At 45.2% G+C, this 23,398-nt stretch overlaps 1 protein-coding gene across 1 annotated transcript in view; it reads left to right on the top strand.

The window, feature by feature from the left end:
* CFAP57 (cilia and flagella associated protein 57) overlaps positions 1 to 22,426 on the top strand; it is a 62,523-nt gene extending 40,097 nt beyond the window's left edge. Inside the window, exons 19-23 of the mRNA XM_081056567.1 lie at positions 2,545 to 2,661; positions 3,952 to 4,086; positions 4,166 to 4,309; positions 11,832 to 11,964; positions 22,053 to 22,426. Of these exons, the coding sequence (XP_080912693.1) occupies positions 2,545 to 2,661; positions 3,952 to 4,086; positions 4,166 to 4,309; positions 11,832 to 11,964; positions 22,053 to 22,249 (726 nt within the window). The 3' untranslated portion in view covers positions 22,250 to 22,426. The remainder of the gene's footprint in view (positions 1 to 2,544; positions 2,662 to 3,951; positions 4,087 to 4,165; positions 4,310 to 11,831; positions 11,965 to 22,052) is intronic.
* Positions 22,427 to 23,398: the final 972 nt, after the last annotated feature.

Raw genomic sequence — 23,398 nt, 5'->3', positions numbered from 1 at the left:
TCACTGAGTAGGATGAGTAACACAGAGAAAAGTAGATGGGATTTCCACTTCGGGAAAAGGAAGCTTGTCCCCAGATACTAAGCTTGTCTCCTGGCTGTTCAGCCAGCTACTCAAATTTGACATATTTCACTATTTTTTTAATGCAATCGTAAAGCTTCTAGTTCAGCAATGGCATATATTTCAGGTGACTTGCAATTATAGAAGACCTGGCAATTCTTCTAATTTCTGTGTGTGTAAAGGAGAGAAACAGGTTCCTTTCTACCTTGACCGCAGACGGTGTTTATCCTGTTCCACCTTAACTTCTGTCTTCCTTCCCTCCTATCCCTCTAGACCTGAGGCTTCTTGAAAATAGAAACTCCCTCTTAATGAGTTCTTTATCTTTTTTTTTCTTTTAAGATTTTATTGGGGAAGGGGAACAGGACTTTATTGGGGAACAGTGTGTACTTCCAGACTTTTTTTTTTTTTCCAAGTCAAGTTGTTGTCCTTTCAATCTTAGTTGTGGAGGGTGCCATTCAGCTTCAAGTTGTTGTCCTTTCAGTCTTAGTTGTGGAGGGCACAGCTCAGTTCCTGGTCCAGTTGCCATTATTCTAGTTGCAGGGGTTACAGCCCACCATCCTTTGCGGGAGTCGAACCGGCAACCTTGTGGTTGAGAGGACACATTCCAACCAACTGAGCTATCATGGAGCTCAGGGGCAGCTCAGCTCAAGGTGCCGTGTTCAATCTTAGTTGCAGGGGGCGCTGCCCACCATCCCTTGCGGGACTCGAGGAATTGAACTGGCAACCTTGTGGTTGAGAGCCCACTGGCCCATGTGGGAATCGAACCGGCAGCCTTCAGAGTTAGGAGCATGGAGCTCTAACCACCTGAGCCACTGGGCCGGCCCCGAATTCTGTATCTTTATGCCCATTGTAGTGGGCATATTCTAGCTTTACCTGTGCAAATGCCCACACTTGCGTTACCTGTGTGTCCTCTGCAAGGTGGCTCTGCCAACATTGTATATTTACCTTATTATCCTTCTTCCAGAAGGCAGGTTGTTTCATACCCTCCCCCTTCCTTCATTGTTGTTTCCCTTGCCTTGTACACTTGCCGTGCATTCATTCATATGAATACTTACTGAGTCTGCCTTTATGTCTATACAGGGTGCTTTCAATAATGAGGATGACATTCTTCTAAAAGCTGCCCCTTCATGCCCGAACATGAATGTGGCTCAGTAGGACCTCCTGCTAGCCTAGAAGGTGGCCAGAAGCCTAAAATCTGAGCAAAGGGCCGGGAATAGACTAGAGGGGCTACTCCATCCAGCCATGAAAAAATAAACCAGTGAACTGTCTGTGGGGACAAAGCCCCAAAAAGCAGTTTCCAGAAAGGTGCTGGCTCGGGTAGTAAATGGCCATCAACTGTGATCAGATGGCCATCAGCTGTGGCTAGTTGGCCGTCAGCTGTAACCCGTAAGCCATTGGCCACTAATATAACTGCTGTGGCTACGCTAGCAGAAAGAATGGGGGCTAGCAAGAAGATGGTGGCTGGCAAGCGCGAACTGCTGTTAGGACGGCGGGTTGCAGATTATGTAGATCCTGCTTCCTGTGTCTCCAACCCAGCTGCCAGTGAGAATATAGTAGTATGACTCCCCTACCTTTGGCTCCATGGGTGTTCCTTTTTGGCCTCACCATATCCCCTCTTGTGTGGGGAGCGGGAGCAGAGACCCCGCAGGAGACCCCACACAACATGTCTCACTCGCCAAAAAGCAGCGAACCTCTCTATTAACAGAAATACTAATATCAACCAGATTTAGTGTGAAAATCAAACATCACTCCTTTCTTTTGGGAGGTATTAGATCAACTGAGCGCTCACCCACACCTGGCCTCATCCTAATCAGAAGCTCCCGCTGTCAGTCACATCTTTGGTGAATACAAATGCGACAATGAATAAAAAATCTTTCCGAAATTACTTATGGTTTCTTCTTTTTCTTTTGAAGATGGGACACTCTCTCCTTAGTTGTTCTTTTTAAGACTTTTGCAATAGAATGATGAGGCCGAGGTTCCTTCTCAGCTTCTTCTTTCCTGTTTTATGCCTTTGACTGGGGATGCCTACATCAGGCCCTCAAAACTTGCTGCTTTGGAATCAACTCTGATGACTTGTGGCCCCAGCAGGTCACAATTCACACAACTTCACAAAGTAGGCAAGAAAGGTACTTCTACTGCAGGACCCTGCCTCCGGTTAGGAGGCACATGACAGTTACCTATTTATAAGGAGTTTTTAAAAACCACGTAATCAGCATGGCTGCAGGAACAGGGCACCTGAGAGGGAAAAATTCATAGCCCGGCTATAGAAACACCTGATTCCAGTCAACATATCAGCCACGAGAGTGGAGGCTTTGGGGATGGCAAGGAGTAAGAAGAAAGGTTTTTGTTCCAGAGGACAGGTGGGAACCAGAAACAAAATGCCTGATATCGGGGAGGAGGCCTTTCCCACTGAAAGACTTCAGTCCTCAAACCTAATTTTCATTCTCTGGCTCTTTCAGTCTTGACTCTGTCCCTTACTCTCTACAGATGGAAGCTGAACTGGAGCGTTTCCATAAGCAGAACACGCAGCTGGAACTAAACATCACAGAATTGTGGCAGAAATTAAGAGCCACCGATCAGGAGATGCGCAAAGAGATACAGAAGGTGTGGGGATTTTCAGCACCTGGCAGTTCTTGGCTTCGGGACGTGACACCTGTCTGCCACTGGCAGCTAGCTTCTCAGAGACAGTCAGCCCACTGCTAAGACACAGTCCCATTTTGACTCACATCCTTTATGTGCTCACCGCCTGCCAGATTTCAGGCCCGTGCAAATATACATGACTGGAGCCCTCTGAGACTATAAAATGACTTTGGGTAAAGTGACCAAGGGGTGGGAAGCCAGTCTCATGAGAATGCTCACAGCATTGGCTCATTTGTCCTGGGAAAGAGCCTACTCAGCGAGGTCGTTTGGAATCAGTGGTTAAAAACCTTGCCTAGCAAATCGATACTGAGGCTAGGAGCCCCTCAGAAATCGCCTCTTCTGGGCTCTCTGTGTAAGAAGTAAGGAAAGCAGGGCCAGAATGATTAGGAGGTTAAGAAATTTCACCCCGCACCCGTGGCTAGTTAACACATACAGAGCCAGTACTGGGAACCAGGCCTCCCGGTCCTGGGCCAGGACTTGGCTGCACCCTCACCTGCTGGCACAGGGCACCCTGTCGTGGTGGTTGGACCACATGGAATTTTTCCATCCCCCACGGTAAGCATTGGCTCTACTAGGTAATACTAGAAGCTGCAGAACTACAAACGTGAACTGACAGATCCTGCCCTTCACAGACTGAAGAGGTCGATAGTGATTTGTGGCGTGTGCATAACAATTTATAATGCACGGTGGAAAATTATGGAATATAAATGAAGGGCTATGGATCCAAGAGAAAGGCAAGACTTGCCTGTGTCTGGGGGAGGGGAAGATGGGTATCAGAGAAAGTCTGATGGAAAAGGAGGATCTACCAAGTTTGCAGATGAACCAATCTGCACAATTTTGTCATTTTTTCCCCTCCGACCCACTCACAGCAGCCCCCAAGGAAGGATAACCCCTGAGTGAGCTAAGAAGGGAGCATGGAAGCCCTGCAGGAGAGAATAGATACTCTCCATCTTGGCTCAGAAAAGAATGGTGACCACTGTGCTTCCTTTCATCTTTTAAGGCTTGTGATCCTGAAAGGAACCCCGCGCCAATAAAGGTCTCAGTCTGTGTGACCTCTGAAAGATGACACTGTTTGGGCCAGGTGCACAAGAGTTTCAGTGCCCTCACCTCTAGGTCTCTGTGCCCAGTGGGGTCCCTGGCGGGCAACTGTAAGTCTCCAATGAGGTGTCTCTTGTCCCTTTCTTCAGTCATTAGCCTGCAGCCCCCACGCCTGGGGTATCCTTCAGTGGCAAAAGCAAGCACCTCTGATTGCAGGAGCGCGCCTTGGAGGCACTGGTCAAACGGTTTAAGACAGACCTTCACAACTGCGTGGCGTATATCCAGGAACCCCAGCTGCTGAAGGACAAGGTCCGAGGTCTCTTTGAGAAGTACGTGCAGCGGGCCGACATGGTGAGCTCCACCTCCGTCGCCAGCCCTCCCTTTCTCTCTGGGCCTCCCCTGCTCGCTGAGACCCCCTCTGCCCCTCCAGGTGGAGATCACAGGGCTGAACACAGACCTGCAGCAGGAGTATGCCCGTCAGCGGGAGCACCTGGAGAGGAACCTGGCCACTCTGAAGAAGAAGGTAGTCAAGGAGAGTGAGCTGCACCGCACCGATTACGTCCGCGTCATGCAAGTAGGTCCCCGTCTGCTCCCTTGGGGACTGAGCCAGCACAGATGAGAGAGCCTGTTCGTGGCCTCTCGGAGACCACCCATACCCAGGGCTCCCCAAGTGTGCAGGGTTACCCACTAGCTTTCCCTAAAACATTCTCTTTGACTTCTCTCCTCTGACCTCCCAGAGCTCATCCTGGCAGTGCCCATGGCCCAGAGCCTCGCCAAGGAGGTTTTCTAGGCATTTCCATGCCCACCAATGCCCATTCATTTCTCCCCCAAATGCTTGACCAGGCACCTGTTTCTTTTTTTGTTTTTTTTTTGCCCCTTCGTTACCCAAAGCACTTCTGTGTCCTTCCTCATTCCTATTGACCCTTGCCCCCTCTGAACCTTCATCCACATGACTTTAGCTTTCCTGAGTCACTCTCTCCTCCTTTCCTCTGTTTCCAACTCTTATTTCACCCTACTTTGTTCTGCTGCTTTTTATTCTGATGCTGGTATCACATGGTACTTGCTAGCCAAGTCCTCTCCTCTGACCACACCTGCCTCCACCCACCTCATCTGACTTTACTGGTGCCTCAGGTCCCAACCCTTATCTCTTGGGGACAGAGCTCACTACACCCACCCTAAGAGTTGACCTCACTCTAATTTAATGAGCTCTCCACACCCCCCTCCCAGGATCCTCTGTAGGGCTGTTCAGAGAGCCTGACCCCATTACTGCTACCTCCACTTAAGCGCATTATCAAGACTGCCAGTCGGGCATCTTCTGCCAGATTTCTGTTTGGGTGTCAGTATTGTCTGAAGCAATTAATATCAAAAGAGAACATCAGAACCTCATTTACAAGGCACGTACCTTTTTACAGTAAATATTTCTTTAATGTCATAATTAAAATACTGGAGTAGGGATGAGCAGCAGTTGGATTGAAACAAACCAGTTCACAGCTTGGCCAACCCATACACAGCTGGGCAGAGCCCACTGCAGTTCAGGCCAGGGCCATGCCATCTTATAACCAGTCTCTGCTTAAAAGCAGCGCCTACCATCAAACCACCACCCTATTCTGGAGCCATGAAAGCAGTTTCAGAGGCCCAAAAATTGAGTGGATCCGCTGGCACTAGGAACCCTTAGGCACAAACAGGTGATAAACAGATATTATAAGGGTCACAAGTACCCCCAAGCATTGCCTGCTCCCCAGGCTCTGGGGTGCAGTGTGCTGGGCAGTGGGACGAGTGCGACTGCTGGAGCAGTTGTCGGCTGGTGACATTGCTGAGCTCTTATGTGTGCCTGGCCATGAGAGCACAGGCCGGAGACACCCTCCAGGGGTAGGGGGCCTCTGTCCATGACAAGCAGACACCCAAGTCAAATGTCAGGCCTAGGAGAAGAAGGAAGAAGAAAGAAAGTGAAGACCACAGGCTAGCCAGAGGGCGTAAGCATCGCATGAGGCTGCTCCGGGCTGGCATGATGCCCCGGAAGCTGTGTACCCACTCCTGCTGGGCCAGGGTGCAAGTCAGGATGGAGGGAGCAGAGGAGACCCAGGCAGGGCTCCTGCCCAGCCCTACAGGAGGGAAATCCCTAGAAGAGGGTTTTCTCGAGCAGCATTGTAAACCCACGTGTTATGAAGCCCAATGGACCCATAAAATGCCCCAGACAACTACAGGGAGCAAGAGGGGACCAAGGAGGCAGGGCTCTGGGTCCCCACCCCTCAACCAGGGAGACTTCTTGCTTATTACAGTGGGCTCTGTGTAATGTTTTGTTTGGATGATTAAAAGAAAAGGAAAAACTTTTAAAACCACTCTTTTGGATCATACAAATTGTTTCTTTCTTTGATCTTAAGTTGAAGGAGAGGGCCAGGCCAGGGCCAGGCAAGGAAGGTATCAGGGCAAGCACAAAGTGAGCTGGCACTGTCGCTGTGCAGACCCAGTTTATCCTGCCTCAGCCACGCTTGTGGGGAGACCTTGAGTAAATTCCTTATCTTTAGGAGTCACCTTCCTTATCTATAAAATGGGGGAGAAAACACCAGCTATAACGAGTTAATGCAAGGTTTGAACACAAGATAACCAACATAAAGCATTAGGCACTGGCCAGGTATAACACACGTGCTCAAAGAGTGTTATTTCCCTTCCCCGCCACCAAGCAAAAGACCTGTTCAAGAACCAAGGTAGAAATCCAGTGGGAGAGCCTGGAAGGCCACCACAGCACAGACCAGGGAGGGGTGCCTGAGGGCAGGGGGCATGGGACAGGGGACCACACTGACGCCAGGGCCCCCCAGCTGTGGCCCAGGGCGCCCGGTGCCTTGGTATGCATTGGGAAGGAGCTGTGTCTACAGGTTCCGAGGCCCTGGCACTTCAATCCAAACAGGCCAGAGAAGGCCAGGGCAGACAAGGCACCTGAGAGAAACTCATTAGAAAACAGAAAATGAGGTCACTGTCTCATCTGGATGCGCAGACAGGAAGGTGGGGCCTCCCCACTCATTCTCAGCCACTTGCAGACACGAAAACAAGAGTTGCTGTGGAATACAAATTATCTAGGACACATACTTTACTCATTCAGTATACATTTTTGAGGGCAAGCTCTGTGCCAGCCATGGAGGATTCCAAGATGAGTGTGACAGCATACCTACCCTCAGAGAACTCATCAAAGGGACCCTCAGTGAGGTACAAATAAGCACGGCGCCACCCACAGTATCCAGTGTTGTGAGCTTGTGGTAGGGGCGGGCTTCAGTGAGGGCAAGTGGCATTTGAGCTGGTCCTTGAAGGGTGACTAGAGTGTGCACTGTGAACAAATGGGGGAAGAGCCTTCTGGTAAGAAGGTACAACCTGTGAACAGGCAGAGAAGAATGAGGCCTTCAGGTGTTTGGGGACCCAGGAGTCCATTGCACAGCATGGGGGCAGGAGTAAAGCGCTTTCCATGCCACACCAAAAGGCATAAAGCTTATCTTACAAGCAGGTGCCATCCAAGGTTTCTTAAGTAGGTAGGGGTGTTATCTGTTCTGCAAAGGTTAACTCACTTGGCAGGTGGGAAGGCTGGTGGGGAAGGCAAGTGGCAGGAAAACCCATCAGAAGATGACTGCCATGTTAAAGGGAGATGCGAAGGGGCTTGACAGGGGGAAACTGGTGATGTCAAAAGACATTTCAGAATAGAAATGATTAATAGAAATGTCAGGTTAGACATGAGAAGAAGATTGAAAGATAAGCGGAGAAATGGCTCACTTGTGCAATTAGGCAGATGGTGAGCCCACCAACTGTGGGTTCCAGAAAGATGCCACCAATGCAGTGCTTTGAAGTTCACGGAATAAATCAGGTGCAGACTCTTTCCGCACTGCCATGTTCTTAAAAGCGGCCATATTCTTAAAGATGTCAACTCAGAGAAGGCCAGTAGGGGGTGCTATAGGCATTGCTCTCTTCTGGGCCCACGGTAGGGGTCTGAAAGATCTGCCAGTCAGTTCCCATCTGTGACTCTCTGGCATTGATCTCAGCCAAAGGCAATCCTGGACAGCTCAGCATAGCCCCTTTATGCAAAATACTTTCTGTATAAATGGACCTTAGCATCCTCGGCCAGTCTCTCTTACATACCCCACGACTTGGCACTTGATGGGACCCCACGTCAGATTTTCCCTGCTGCAGAGAAGCTGAGTGGGGCTCTGGAGGCGGAGAGGGGCTTTTGTAGACCATCCTGACCAAGGAGGGATCAGGAAGAGAAGGCTCAGCAAACCTGTTGCATTCACCTTTTAAATTCACAAAGCTACCCAAAGCACATACAAGCATACCTTGTTCTATTGCGCCTCACTTTATTGCACTTCGCAGATGCTGTGTTTTTTACAAATTGAAGGTTTTTGGCAACCTTGCATCAAGCAAGTCAGTCAGCGCCATTTTTCCAACAGTTCAGATGATGGTTAGCATTTTTTAGCAATAAAGTAGTTTTTAGCTAAAGTATATACATTACTTTTTTAGACATACTGCTATTGCACACTTAGACTACAGTATAGTATAAACATGTTTTTGTTTGCACTGGGAAACCCAAAAAATGTGACTTGCTTTATTGTGATACTCACTTTACTGTGGTGTGGAACCAAACCGCAGTATCGCCCTGAGGGGTGCCTGGATAGTTGAGCCCATTGTGATCTCTAGACTCCTCAGAACATGGACCACCCTGGAAAGCACACTTTAGGGAGCCCAGCTTGTACGTTTCGGGCTTCCATGGCCATCATACTATGGGAGGTGATGGAATGGAGTTGGGAGAGTCGGTTCTGGAAGGCTGCAGTCACACAGGAACCAGGCAGTTGGATGCAGACGCAGCCAGATCCGAATCCCAGCTCTTCCATTTATGCTCTGCCTCAGTTCCCTCCTATGAAAATGATTCTAATAATGCCTTCCTCATAAGAGGCTTCTGGGGATGAAATGAAGTAAATACACGCAAAATGTTTGATACGGTGCAGGGACCCAGTCAGCCCTTGGAGTTATGGCTACTCTTATTTTCATCATCATCGTTGTCATCATCAAGCATTTAATGCCTCCACTCCTGCTTGTTCCCTCTGGCTCTGGGCCTGAAATGCCCTTCCCCGTCCCCTGCCTCCCCAGGGAGCCCTCCTCACACAGGGTGAGCTCCCTTCTTCAGACTCTCATGGCATCTTTTGGCATTGGGTCCGAGCTGGACTGGATTGTGTTCCTCTGTCTGGCACAATGACCAGTGCATAACCGGCTTTCAGCAACTGGTTCTTAAGTGATTTTTATGAATGAATGAATGAATGAATGAATGAATGAATGAATGAACAGAACAGGGGAATAGGGCTGCACTGAGTCATAGGTTTCAATCACACTCTGAAATGGATTGAGCCATGACCTGGAGGTCCATTCAGGTGGCCAGCATCATGGAGATGTCCAAAGCTGACAGGCATTCACACCAAAAGGTACCCGGAGCCAGAAGACCCAGTTAGAGTGACAGGGTTGTCAAGAATGGAGGGGCAGAGAGAAACTAGGACAGGGGCTCCCCTTGGAGCCCTTACGGTAGCAGAGGAGAGAGATGCTGAGAGCTGGTTACGAATCACAACAGGAAGGGTGGGTATGAGATTCAGTTCAGACACAAAATTGACAGAATTCAGTGACAAAATGGATGGAGATGACCAAGAAGAAGTAATCACTAAAGATGTTTATGAAGAGGACTGGGGAAATGGTACTTTCAGCCTGTAATCTTTATTCTGATTACTATTACTGCATTGAATGAGGCAGGACAGTAAAGCTGAGTGACGCCAACTAAGAGGAATGGAGAGAGACCCTGAGCGCAGGTTCCCCATGAGTTCCCTACGGTTCCCCGGAGATTACCTTCCGGCTGGTCTCCCCTGCCTGAGCTTTACCCCCTGGTTTGTAATTTCCTCATTAGTAAGAATCTTACTCAACTTGGTATCCGCTGCACTAGTTACTCATTTGCTATTCATTCCACAATTATTTATGGAGCATCTCTTCCAGGCCAGGCCGAGTCCAAGGTCGTAGAACCCAATAAATATGAATTTAATTGATTGTGTCATGATGTAAAGTCTGCATGGAGAAGTTCCAGGCGAGGAAACTGGCAGAGTTTTACAGGAGAGCACCTGGAAAGGAAATGTGGGAGATTCATCACCCACGCCTGGATGGGTTCAAAGGGTAAAAGATCAGATGGAGAAAACCTGCTGACTTTATACAAAACAGCACAGAGCTTAGCCTGAGAATGAGGGGTTGGCAATGACGGGGCATTTTATCCAAGAGAGAGGAATGACGAATACTAAAGTTAAGTGACACACTGAAAATCGGAAGGTACATCTGACATGCTGAGATAAAGAGTCTCCGAAGGGAAAGGGTATGATGGGGTGTCTCCTATGCAGCCCCTGCTCCCTCTTGGGCTCCGTAGGCCTGTCCCCATAACCGAGAAGTGCTTTTCAGGACTCAGAACAGTGCTTGGGATCATCTTGTTCTCTGGGCTCTGACTTCACACTCACCACTCTGGAGAGAATGTCCCTAGTGGAAGCACAGTTTGTTCCTGGCACAGGTCTGTTTTCCATAGACTTGGCTTGCATTCGCCTCATTCGGTACCCAGACCCTCAAGGCCTCGCTCCCCACAGATGGCCTGGCTCACAGACCAGCAGCAGCATCTTCTGGGAGCTGGTTAGAGATGCACAATCTTGGGACCGGCTCCAGACCCACCGGGTCCGATGCCACATTTAATAAGACCCTCAGGTGATTTGTTTGCACAGTCATACGAGTATGAGAGGCGCTGCTGTAGACCAGCCAAGTCCTGAGGCTGCGGAGTTTCTAAGAGCAAAATGGCCAGGGTCTCTCTCAGCCCACAGTGATGGGGACACCTCCATGGAGCCACCCTTGGTGCCCTCATGCTGAGTGTGAAAATGGAGGCAGTGATCTGAGGTGTGGGAGGGAAGAGAGGAGAGAGTGCTTAGTCCCAGGGTGCAGGCTCTTCGCCCTCAATCCTCTCTACTGCCCTGTCTCACTTAGCATTCCAGTGATACAGAACTACTGCAAATGCCCCCCTCACACCAGCCATGTCATACTTCTGTGCTTTCCTCCTGCTGCTCCAGTCATCTGGGATCCCCTGACCTTCCCTTTGGCAACTCCTTCAAGCCTCAGCCTAAGGGTCAATTCCAAGGAACCACCCTGGTCATTCAGGAAGAGCTAAGTGCCTTTCCTCTGTGCCCTACCCCCGCATCACAGCAAGGTGGTCACCACGCTAAACTGTGCCCAGCTCCCCCATTACACCCTAAACTACTCAAAAGCAGAGGCCAGGTCTCACTGTCTATATACCTCAGGGCAGCACATAATTAGTACTCAATTAATATCAGATGGGAGCTGGATGGATGGATGGATGATATTGTCAAACACAAACGAGAAGTGAACTTCCAATGGATGTAGCAAATGTTACTTATCCATTTACTTCTCTGTGTTCCTCACCAAACAGTGCACTGTTGGGGGCAGAAACCATGTCTTATTTCTGTGTGCATCTCAGAGACATGGCAGATACCCTATAAATGTAGGTTCAACAATGAATTTTAAAAAAATGAATAAAGCATAGAACAGTATTTAAGAGCTCAGAGCTCCAGAACCAGACTGTCAGGGTCAGAATCCTGGCTCTGTCACTTGCTATCTATGTAATCTGGGCAAGTTACATAACTTCTCTGTGTATCAGTTTCCTCTTCTGTAAAATTGTGATTGTAATAGATCTAATTATAGGGTTATTATGCTATTTCAATGCATTAAATTCATATCAAATCCTTAGAAAAGTGTTGTTGCTGTTGATGTTGGGAAGAGCCTGGATAAATGGGAACAGTGAGCACTGTCTGTTTCTTATGTTGCCAGAGTCCACCTGAAGGTAAGTTAGCTGGTAACTTGAGAGGCTGATCCATGCGCTAGGATAAAGATTCATGTTCCAACAGAAGAACCAGAGAATTCATCTTGGTCCAGGACCAACCCCATTGATTCCCCACACCCTGGGCCCCTGGCCAGGGGAAGTACCCTGCCCACTAATCACTCATCCATCTGTACTCACTCTCTTCCCTTTTTCACTGCAGGAAAATGTCTCCCTTATCAAGGAGATTAATGAGCTCCGCAGAGAACTGAAACTCACCCGTTCCCAAGTCTATGACCTTGAAGCAGCTCTGAAACTGATGAAGAAAATCCGACCACTAGAGGTCCCAGAGACAGGTAATGTCACCAAGGGCTGAGGGAGGTGGGCATTGGGACCAGGCACCCATGGCAGCCACAAGCAGGTCTCCCTTTGGCTTCCAAGGCCTCTCCTAAGTGTCCCCCTGTGTCAGATCACATACACCCCATGGCCTTCTGGGAGCCTCTCCATGTCACACTCCTGCTCTCCTGTGAGGAGCCTGCCACATTCAAACAAAATCCTTGCAGTTAGCTCCTGTGTCAGAATTCAGAATCTTTTAGATCTTAAAGAATACTGTATACTTTATATTATTATGTTGGTGCAAAAGTAATTGTGGTTTAAAAGGTTAAAAATTGCAATTACTTTTGCACCAACCTAATACAGGACAGCCCTAGAGGGGTCTGGGGCAGTGCCCTGAAATCAAACACATGAGGATTTCTGTCATGAAACATATGAGTATTCACCCTAAACTCATCATTTACAAATGGTTTTCATTTTTAGAGCTTTTTGCCTTTCAGAATTGTGGATAAAGGATTGTAAACCTGTACAATTAAAGGCAAAAAAAAAAAAAAAAGATCAAAGCTATGTAAAGGAAGAAGGGAAAGAATAACATTAGAAATAGTAAATGAGTTAGTTATTGCAATTATAACTGAATTACTGACCGCCAAGGCAAAAATGGAAAAAAAGAAATATGATCATGTATATAGTTCTTATGAAAAGGATACTGAATAACATAATTAACAGTCTGTAACTGTAGGTTTTCAGACAATTAAAAAAAAGACTCTTCAGGTGTCCATTTTTATCTGGACCATCAAATACCAAAAGTATAAGGCATTTCTATGGAAAATTAAGCCAACGTGATTCAAGTATATTGCTTTCTGGTGGTTTACATTCAGGAATAAAGGTTAGACACTTGAACGAAACATCTCATGACTATGGACTGGGTTTTTCAAATATCAGTTTCCTCGCGTACTGTGGTTATAGAAGATATTATCATTGAGGAGAAAGTGTCCATAGGATACACAGGAATGCTACTATTTTCATAACTTCTTGTAAGGCTTAAACTATTACAAAATTATATATGTATATAAATAATTTTGTTTTCTTGTGTGCCCTTTTCACTGGAGTTAAACAGAACTTGAGACAATAGTAAATCCTCTGAGTAGTACCTGAAGGTCTAAATAACCGACATAAGAGCACAGCCTGTGTTATAAAGACCAAGGTACTTGACTTTTTGGAGGTGAAAACATCTTCGGTTGAAGGTGAAGCATAGATGTGTCTATGAACATTTGCAAAACTGCTCTTTAAAAAATATTTCAAATATGCCCAAGCATCCTACCAAATAATCAGTTGAGGTATATCCAGGTTCTTCTTATTACCACCGTGTTTCCCCGAAAATAAGACCTAGCTGGACCATTAGCTCTAATGTGTCTTTTGGAACAAAAATTAATATAAGACCTGGTATTCTATCAGACTGGGTCTTATATTACAGTAAAATAAGACTGGGTCTTATATAAATTTTTGCTCCAAAAGATGCATTGGAGCTGATGGTCTGGCTAGGTCTTATTTTCTGGGAAACACGGAATCATGGAAATTTTTAGACAAACACAAAACTAGAAAAGTCTAATGAATCCATTCCCCAACTTCAACAAGTATCTTTTTCTGTCATTCTTGTTTCATCTGTATCCCCACCCCCAGTTATTTCCTCCTACACACATCATGGATTATTTTGAAACAAACCAAACATCATATCATATAGTTTTTCTTCTGGAAGATTTTGTTCATAACAGTTAAAGATGAGTACTACCAATTGTCTGCCTGGATCATGAAGAACTTAAATCTGACCTCTGATTTTGAACATGGGCCCGCCAAGGCAAGTTAGCTCAAAATATACATCCTCAAGTTGTTTAATGAATTGACCAGTTCAGTTGGTTTTTAAGAACTCTTTATCCAAACAGGACAGGTTGCCACCCTCAAACCATCACTTGTTTTAGTAGCATTTATTATTCAGTTTTCATTCACATAATTAACTAACAGGTCTAATAGACACACCTGCTTGTTTTCAATTATTAAAACCATATCAGGACGGCCTGGTTGCTCAGGTAGTTGGAGCGCTGTGCTCCAAACACCAAGGTCACCAGTTCAAGTCCCACATGGGCCAGTGAGCTGCACCCTCCACAACTAGATTGAAAGCAATGAGCTTCCGCTGAGCTGCGGAGGGGTGTCCATATGGCTCCATTGGTTAGAACGTGAAGTCTCAACAAGGTTGCTGGTTCAATTCCCACATGGGATGGTGGGCTGTGCCTCCCCACAACTAAGATTGAAAACAACAACTGGACGTGGAGCGGAGCTGCGCCCTCCACAACTAGATTGAAGGACAACGACTTGGAGCTGATGGGCCCTGGAGAAACACACTGTTCTCTAGTATTCCCCAATAAAATTTTTTTTTAAAAGCCATATCATTAGAACTTCCAGCTAATTGAAAACCTACTACAATAGCATAAAGAAACCACAAGATCAAAGAAAACCCAAAAGGAAACAAGAGACAAAATTTTGAAAGCTGGAAAATGGAAACATGAGTGGTAACTGACTTCATAGGCCCAAAAAACCTGACTCCTAAGCCAGAAGTGGGAATATTAGAGGAAACCTAGTGCACATCCCAGAACCCTCAAAAGGCTCAGGAATTAGCAAAAGCCAACATTTCTGGAAGTGGCGGTAAAGGTGAGGCTCAAAACAAAAGGGAAAAATCTTTAAGAAGATTTACCTAGTATCCAATACAATGGTTAAAAATAGACCTTCACCAGGACCATCATCATGAAATTTCAGAACACCAGAGTACAAAGAAAAAAAAAGTCCTCCAAACTTCCAAAGAGGATTGGAGTAGGTTTCATGCAAATGATCAAAAATTACAATTACAAAATACAAAGTCGACACACAAAAATCAGCTACATTTTTTATGCACTAACAAGGACAATGCAAAAATGAAATTAAGAAAAAAATTCCAGGGGAGTTCTGGTCAAGATGGCGAAATAAGTAAATGCTGTGCTAACCTTCTCTTATGACCACATCAAAATTACAACTAAACTTCAAAACAACCGAGAATCACCTAAAATCTTGCTGAATCGGAGCCCCACAACAAAGGACATGCAGCAGAAGCCACCTAGAGGCTGCTAGGAGGGGCAGAAGCATTAAATGTGCTGGTCCCACACCTGCGTGTGACCATTAAAAATGAGGAGGGATATCTCGGCTGTGGAGGTTGCCCCCACCCTCAAGAGCGAGAGGTCCCAGCCCCACCCCAGCCCAGGGTTCCAGTGCCAGGGAGAGAAGTCCCCATAATTTCTGCTTGTGAAAACCAGCGGAGATTGTGACTGAGTAAGACAGAGGGTAGCTGGAGTCCCAGCGCTTCTCTTAAAAGGACAGTGCAAGGACTTACTCTGAGCTCCAGCGCTGGGGCAGCAGGAACATATGGTGGGGAACTGAGTTGTCTGACTTGAGACAGGGGCTGGTGGGGCAGCTTCCTCCTGGACGGAAGAACTGGCGGAGGCCATCGTTTCTTTGTTGAGCCCTCTGTCTTCCCAGCATGCAGACACAGGTGGCCGCCATATCTGAGTCTCTGCTGTGTGTTGGCCACGCCCTGGTGATTCGAGACCCCGCCCCACCCAACTTTTGGACACACCCAAGCCACTTCCACTGGTTTTTTTGTACAAACCACCTGTCTTAGCTCATGCTGCAGACTTTCCTAGGGTCTCTCAAAGTTTCACGGAACCCAGACAAGCAGCAAGCACCCAATCAGAACAGCAAAATGAAAAAAAAATTGAAAAATTGAGGAGAGTTTAAGGGGCCTCTGGGACAACATCAAATGTACCAACATTCACATTATGGGGGTACCAGAAGAAGAGAGCGAGTAAGGAATTGAAAATCTATTTGAAGAAATAATGACAGAAAACTTCCCTAACCTGGCAAAGGAAATAGACATACAAGCCCAGGAGGCACAGAGAGTCCCAAACAAGATGAACCCAAACAGGCCCACACCAAGACACATAATTAAAATGCCAAAGGTTAAAGACAGAGAGAGAATCTTAAAAGCAGCAAGAGAAAAGCAGTTAGTTACAAGGGAGCCCCCATGAGACTGTCAGCTGATTTCTCAACAGAAACTTTGCAGGCCAGAAGGGCTTGGCAGGGAATATTCAAAGTGATGCAAAGCAAGGACCTACACCAAGCTTACTCTAGCCAGCAAAGCATTTAGAATCAAAGGACAGATAAAGAGCTTCGCATATAAGAAAAAGCTAAAGGAGCTCATCCCCAACAAACCAGTAGTACAAGGAATCTTAGCGGGACTTCTTTAAGATGAAAAATAAAAATAGGGTCAGCTGGGTGGCTCAGGTGGTTGGAGCGCCGTGCTCATAACACCAAGGTCGCAGGTTCGATTCCCACATGGGTCAGTGAGCTGCACCCTCTACAGCTAAGATTGTGAACAACAGCTCTCCCTGGAGCTGGGCTGCTGTGAGCAGCCGGAGGTTAGCGTGAGCTGCCATGGGCTGCTGTGTGCTACTGCGGGCTGCCGTGTTCTGCCATGAGCAGCCGGTAGCCATCATGAGTGGCCGGCAGCCGGTGAGAGCTGCCGTGAGCTGCTGTGAGTGGCCCACCGACGACTGGCGACCGACTGCCTCAGCTGGGAGAGCACAAGCCTCGTAATACCAGCATGGGCCAGGGAGCTGTGTCCTACACAACTAGACTGAGAAACAACGGCTTGAACCAGAGTGGGGGGGGAGGCGGAAGAAAGGGGTAAAATAAATAAAAATAAAACATATGAATAATAAAATGGCAATAACTACTTATCAACAATTACTTTTAATGGAAATGGGTTAAATGCTCCAGTCAAAAAGATAGGGGGCTGAATGGATGAGAAAACAAGACCCTTATATATGCTACAAGAGACACACTTCAGATCAAAAGACACGCACAGATTGAAAGTAAAGGGATGGAAAAAAGATATTTCATGAAAACGGAAACAAAAAGCTGGGGTAGCAATACTTATACAAGACGAAATAGACTTTTAAATAAAGACTATAACAAGAGACAAAGAAGGACCTAGTAATTCCACTTCTGAGTATTTATTCGAACAAATCCAACATGTTACTTCAAGGGGACATGCTTATCCATGTTTATTGCAGCTTTATTTACATAAGCCAAGTTATGAAGTGAACCTGAATGTCCCTGAATGGATGAATGGATAAACAAGAGGTGGTACATATGTACAATGGAATATTACTCAGCCATAAAAAAGAAGGAAGTCTTACCATCTGAAACAATATGGATGAAAATAGAGGGTACTGTGCTGAGTGTAATAAGTCAGACAATGAAACACAGATGTCATATGATTTCACTTATAAGTGGAATCTAAAGAACAAAATAAACGAAACAGAAACAAACTCATAGATACAGAGAACATTTTGATGGCTGCTAGATGGGAGAGGGGTAGAAATGGTGGGTGAAAAAGGCGAAGGGATTAAGAAGTACAAATTGGGACCAGCCCGGTGGCTCAGGCAGTTGGAGCGCCATGCTCCTAACTCTGAAAGCTGCCGGTTTGATTCCCACATGGGCCAGTGGGCTCTCAATCACAAGGTTGCCAGTTCAATTCCTCGACTCCCACAAGGGATGGTGGGCTACGCCCCCTACAACTAACAACGGCAACTGGACCTGGACCTGGAGCTGAGCTGTGCCCTCCACAACTAAGACTGAAAGGACAACAACTTGAAGCTGAATGGCACCCTCCACAACTAAGATTGAAAGAACAACAACTTGACTTTGAAAAAAGTCCTGGAAGTACACACTGTTCCCCAATAAAGACCTGTTCCCCTTCCCCAATAAAATCTTTTTTAAAAAAAAGTACAAATTGGTTGTTACACAGTAGTCATGGGGATGTAGGGCATAGCCTAAGGAATATAGTCAATAATATTGTAATAACTATGTATGGTGTCAGATGGGTACTAGATCCATTGGGGTGATAGGTGGGAGAGGACTTGGGATCAGGGTGAAAAGATGAAGGGATTAATAAATACAAATCTGTAGTACAAAATAGTCATGGGGATGTAAAGTATAGAGAATATAATCAATAATATGGTAATAACTATGTATAGAGCCAGGTGGTATTGGTCAGGGGGATCACTTCCTAAATGATACAAATGTCTAACCACTAAGCTGTACATTTGAAACCAATATAAAATAATATTGAATGTCACCTAATTGAAAAAATTTAAAAGGGGGGGAAGGTCAATAATATTGTGATAGCGCGGTACAGTGTCAGATGGGTGCTGGTGATCACTTCTTTAGCGTAGGGAATATAATCAATTGTAGTAATAACTCTATATAGAGCTAGGTAGGTACTGTTGAATAATTATGATGTACACCTGAAACTAATATAATATTGTATATTAGCTATATTTTAATAAAAATATTTTTAAAAATTAACATAAAGTGGGTCATGGACTTAAATGTGGAAGGAAATATAAAAAATGAAACTAATTTGTTGGTACCACTGGAAAACATAAAACAATTCCATTTACAATAGCATCAAAAAGAATAAGATACTTAGGAATAAACTTAAGTAATAAACAAGGAGGCAAAAGACATTTACACTGAAAAGTATAAAACAATGCTGAAAGAAATTAAAGAAGACATTAATAAATGGAAAAACATTTCATGTTCTTGAATTGGAAGATTTAATATTGATAAGATGTCAGTACTCCCTAAAGCAATCTACCAGTTCAGTGTAATACCTTTCAAAAGCTCAAAGATGTTTTTTAGCAGAAATAGAAAATCCATCCTGAAATTCATATCGAATCTCAAGTCACCTCAAATAGCCAAAACAATCTTGAAAAAGAACAAAGTTGGAGGTCTCACACTCACGCTGATTTTAAAACTTACTGAAAAGCTACAGTAATCAAAATAATGTGATACTAGCATAAAAACAGACATATACCGTGTTTCCCTGAAAATAAGACCTAGCCAGACAATCAGCTCTAAATTGTCTTTTGGAGCAAAAATTAATATAAGACCCAGTCTTATTTTACTATAATATAAGACCAGGTCTATAATATAATATATAATACAATACAGTACAGTACAATACAATACAATACAATATATAGGACTGAGTCTTATATTAATTTTTGCTCCAAAAGACTCATTAGAGCTGATTATCCGGCTAGGTCTTATTTTCAGGGAAACACGGTATTAGATTGGTGCAAAAGTAATTGCAGTTTTTGCATTTATTTTTAACCCTTTAAACCGAAATTACTTTTGTACCGACCTGATAGATCAATGGAATAGAATAGAGAGCCTAGAAATAAATCCTCACGTATATGGTCATATGATTTTCGACATAGATGCCAAGACGGTTCAATGGGGAAAAGACAATCTTTTCAACAAATGGTGCTGGGAAAATAGGATATCCACAATGCAAAAGAATAAAGGTGGACCCTTACCTTATGTCATATACAAATATTAATTCAAAATGGACCAAAGACCTAAATGTAAGAGCTGCAATTATAAAACTTGTAGAAGAAAATATAGGGGGAAAGCTTATGACATGGGATTTTGCAATGATTTCTTTGATATAACATCAAAAGCACAGGCAACAAAAAGAAAAACAAATCAAAATTTAAAACTTTTGTGCATCAAAGAACACTATCAACAAGAGTGAAAAGACAACCCACAAAATCTAAGAAAAATATTTACAAACCGTATATCTGATAAAGGATTGATATCTAGAATATATAAATAACTTCTACAACTCAACAACCAAAACAAAAAGAGATTAAAAAACGGACAAAGGACTTGAATAAACATTTCTCCAGAGAAGATATACAAATGACCAACAAGCCCATGAAAAGATGCTCAACGTTACTAATCATTAGGGAAATGCAAATCAAAACCACAACGAGATACCTCCTCATACCCATGAGTTAGGATGGCTATCAAAATAAACTAAACAAAAAACAAACCAAAACAGTAAAAAATTGAAAAATGGCAAGTGTTGGCAAGGATCTGGAGAAATTGGAAACCTAATGTACTATTGTTGGGAATGTAAAATGGCATAGCCACTATGAAAAACTCTATGGCAGTTCCTCAAAAATTAAACATAGAATTGCCATATAAATCAGAAATTCTACTTCTGTGTGTATACCCAAAAGAATTGAAATTAGGGTCCCAGAGAGATTAGTTGTACACCCATGTTCAGAGCAGCATTATTCACAGTAGCCAAAGGTGTAAACACCCAAATGTCCATCAACAGATGAATGGATAAACAAAATGTGGTGTATACATACAGTAGAATATTATTCAGCCTTAAAAAGGAAATTTTGACATATGATACAATACAGTTGAACCTTGAGGACATCATGCTAAGCGAAATAAGCCAGTAACAGAAAGACAAGTACTGTATGATTCCAATTATCAGAGGTACCTAGAGTAGTGAAATACATAGAGACAGAAAGTAGAATGTTGGTTGTCAGGGACTGGGGAAGAGGGAAAGGGGCAGTTGTTGTTTAATGAATACAGAGTTTCAGTTTTGCAAAATAAGAAGAGTTCTGGAGATTGGTTGCACAACAATGTGAATGTACTATAACACTGTACTATAACTCTGTACTATACAAGAGAATGTACTATAACTGTACAATTAAGATGGCTAAGATGGTAAATTTTATGTTGTACATATTTTACCACAATTGAGTCAGGGAGAGGAGGTAGGGATTGAAGTTGGGAAGTGCTGCTGTGGAGAATGAATGAGTTTGCTGACTACTGTGTTTCCCCGAAAATAAGACCTAGCCGGACCATCAGCTGTAATGTCTTTTGGAGCAAAAATTAATATAAGACCCACTATTATATTATATTATATTTATTATATATATATAACATTATATTATATTATATAATATTACATTATATTACGTTATATTACATTATATTTATTATATTATACCTGGTCTTATATAAGACTGGGTCTGATATTAATTTTTGCTCCAAAAGACACATTATTGCTGATGGTCTAGCTAGGTATTATTTTCAAGGAAACACAGTATACACATAAACACCATCTGGGATTGGAAACCAAGAATTTCAATCTCACACGTTACCTTTTCAGTAGCCTGCATCAGGTCAGATATTAAAGTGGAAACCCCAGATGGTTGGATAATCTCAGGTTTGGGCTGTGCAGGGCACGTTGGGGGCAGAAGGATAGGGCATCTAGAACTCCGAGGGTGCTGCAAGAAATGGTGCGAGAAACTCATTGTTTCTAACTGGGTCTCACCGGACCAAAAAGGGAGTGAATCTAAAAGGAATCCATTTGGTAGGTTAAAAACGGAGTTGTTTGGGAAGAGGTCTAAATTCTGTCAGAGAACAAGTGTCTTGAGCACAAGACAGTAAGGTTGTGATGGGAGAATGGAGTACAAGAGTGAAAGATTTAAAAGATGCAGGGTCCTGGTTGTGATGTGGGAGGGGAAGCCACAGGAGTGGGTGCCGACATGGCGTGGAGGCCGAGGACGCTGGTGCTGAGAGTCCAGCTTTGTGAGGCTGTGTGATGGGATGAGCCCTGGACCCTCAGGGACACCAGCCTTGCTCAGGATGGCAGCAACTAAGGATGACTGAGAGTCGCAGGGAATGTCCTCAAGGAACGTGAATGAGTGGCCACACCAGGAAGGGTAGTGGGGAGTCTGTCCAGGAGCAAGAGTTTTACCTTAGGAGGAAGACTGGCAGTTTGGAAGCCAACCTAGGTCAACAGAACAGTGCCACCTGCTTGAGGTGTGGGGAATGGGAGAATGAGCAGCCTGCACTAGAGGGGGCCCTCAAGGCAGGCAGACTGGGGTGCTCAGGAGAGAGGATGGACTGAGGTCATGCTCAACCTTTCTCTGTCACTCTGAAGCGTGGCTCTTCATTTCTCCATCTCTGCTAGAAAGTGAAATGGCTCATCTCTGTTTTCCTAGCATCTGGGATTGTCGACTCCATAGTAGGTGGTCAATAAAAATTTGGGGGGGGGCAGGGAGGGAGGAAGGGAGGATAACCTGGTTTCAAAAAAGCATTGCAGCAGCCCGATGACAGGCCCACATTAGTCCTGCTCTGTCCCTTACAGCACCCAGGAAGGACACTCTCAGCATTGCTCCCACCAGGAGACTAAATGAGCAAGAAGAAACTGGGAGAATTATTGAAATGCAACGCCTAGAAATCCAGCGTCTCAGAAGCCAGATCCAAGAACAAGAGCAGGTCCCAGGGTTCCACCCCATTGCCGGCATTAATCTTCCATCTCTGGAGTCAAAAGTGGACTCTTAGATGCAGACCAAGTGACCCCCTCTGGTGAGCTATCTCCAGGCACGCTAGAAGAAGCACTGTGCATCTGTCCCAGGCCGCATCTGTCCCTGGGCTGCAGTTCCTGCAGCACTGACCGCACCAGCCTTTCTCCAGCCCTGGGGAATTTGGCATGTGATCAGAATAAAAATGTTTGCCCACAATTGTGTCCAACTCTCTGCTTAGCCAGGGAGCTAAGGAAGGGGGGGGGAGAGAAAGAGGGGACTCTGAAGGCTGGAGGGGCTCCAGCTCACCCAAAGCCATCGCTGCCTGTCCCTGCAGAAATCACACCCAACTTGGAGCTGGCTTCCTACTACACGCTTTCCTCTCTGGGCCTCAAGGATGGGCTGCCTGCTCCCACTTTAAGTATCACTGCCTGCACTTCTGACCTGGCTGTCTTCTCTGCCAGCCAATTCAGGGCCAGACAAAGCCTCCTACATTTTCTTCTCCTTTATGAAACCTCATGAGGTTTTCTGAGGATTTTTATATCTGTGTGAAGATGAGAGTAACATAATTGAACATGGCAAAGTTACTGGAGTTCCCCCAAGTCTCCCTCATCTGCTGACTCTGTTGTTAGAACTATATAAGCAGAGCTCTGCCCTTATTTCTCTTACCTCCATGCCACTCTACACTTGTCATCTTTATTGCATGGGGCCCTGCCCACTCCTCATTTCTAGGGGACATCTGTTCCTCTGGGCCCCATACTGGGTGACCCAGCTACACATACCAGAAAAGATAGTTTTATGCACTAAAAAGCAAAGCAATATACTCAGATGTCCCTGTATTCTCCCACCTGCAGATGCCAAGCACCCTTTTTCTAATATCCAAATAACAAATATTTAAGCCCCAAGTCCCTGCTGGTCCCTGCTGGCTGTCTTAAAGCTGGCATCTCCCCAACTCTCCCAGTCTGCTATACCCCAACTCTGACCACCGCTCTTGGGTTAGTTTCCCCAGTGAGAGGTGAGACATCGCTGTCAAAGTTGTCAAGGCCCTCCTGAGGGCTGGGCTTAGCAGAAGGAAGGCACAGGGCCAAGGCCACGAAGGAAAGTATACATGGGCCTGTCCCTCCTTAGCTATTTCCCACCCTCACCCCCAGCCCACACCCTGTCACAGTGGCCAGCTTGTCCCCTCCAG

The sequence above is a fragment of the Rhinolophus hipposideros genome (genome assembly GCF_964194185.1).
Source record: "Rhinolophus hipposideros genome assembly, chromosome: 8".
NCBI classification, from domain to species: domain Eukaryota; kingdom Metazoa; phylum Chordata; class Mammalia; order Chiroptera; family Rhinolophidae; genus Rhinolophus; species Rhinolophus hipposideros.
The sequence above is the reverse complement of the archived record's forward strand: the minus strand, read 5'-3'. Positions and strand labels throughout refer to the sequence as shown.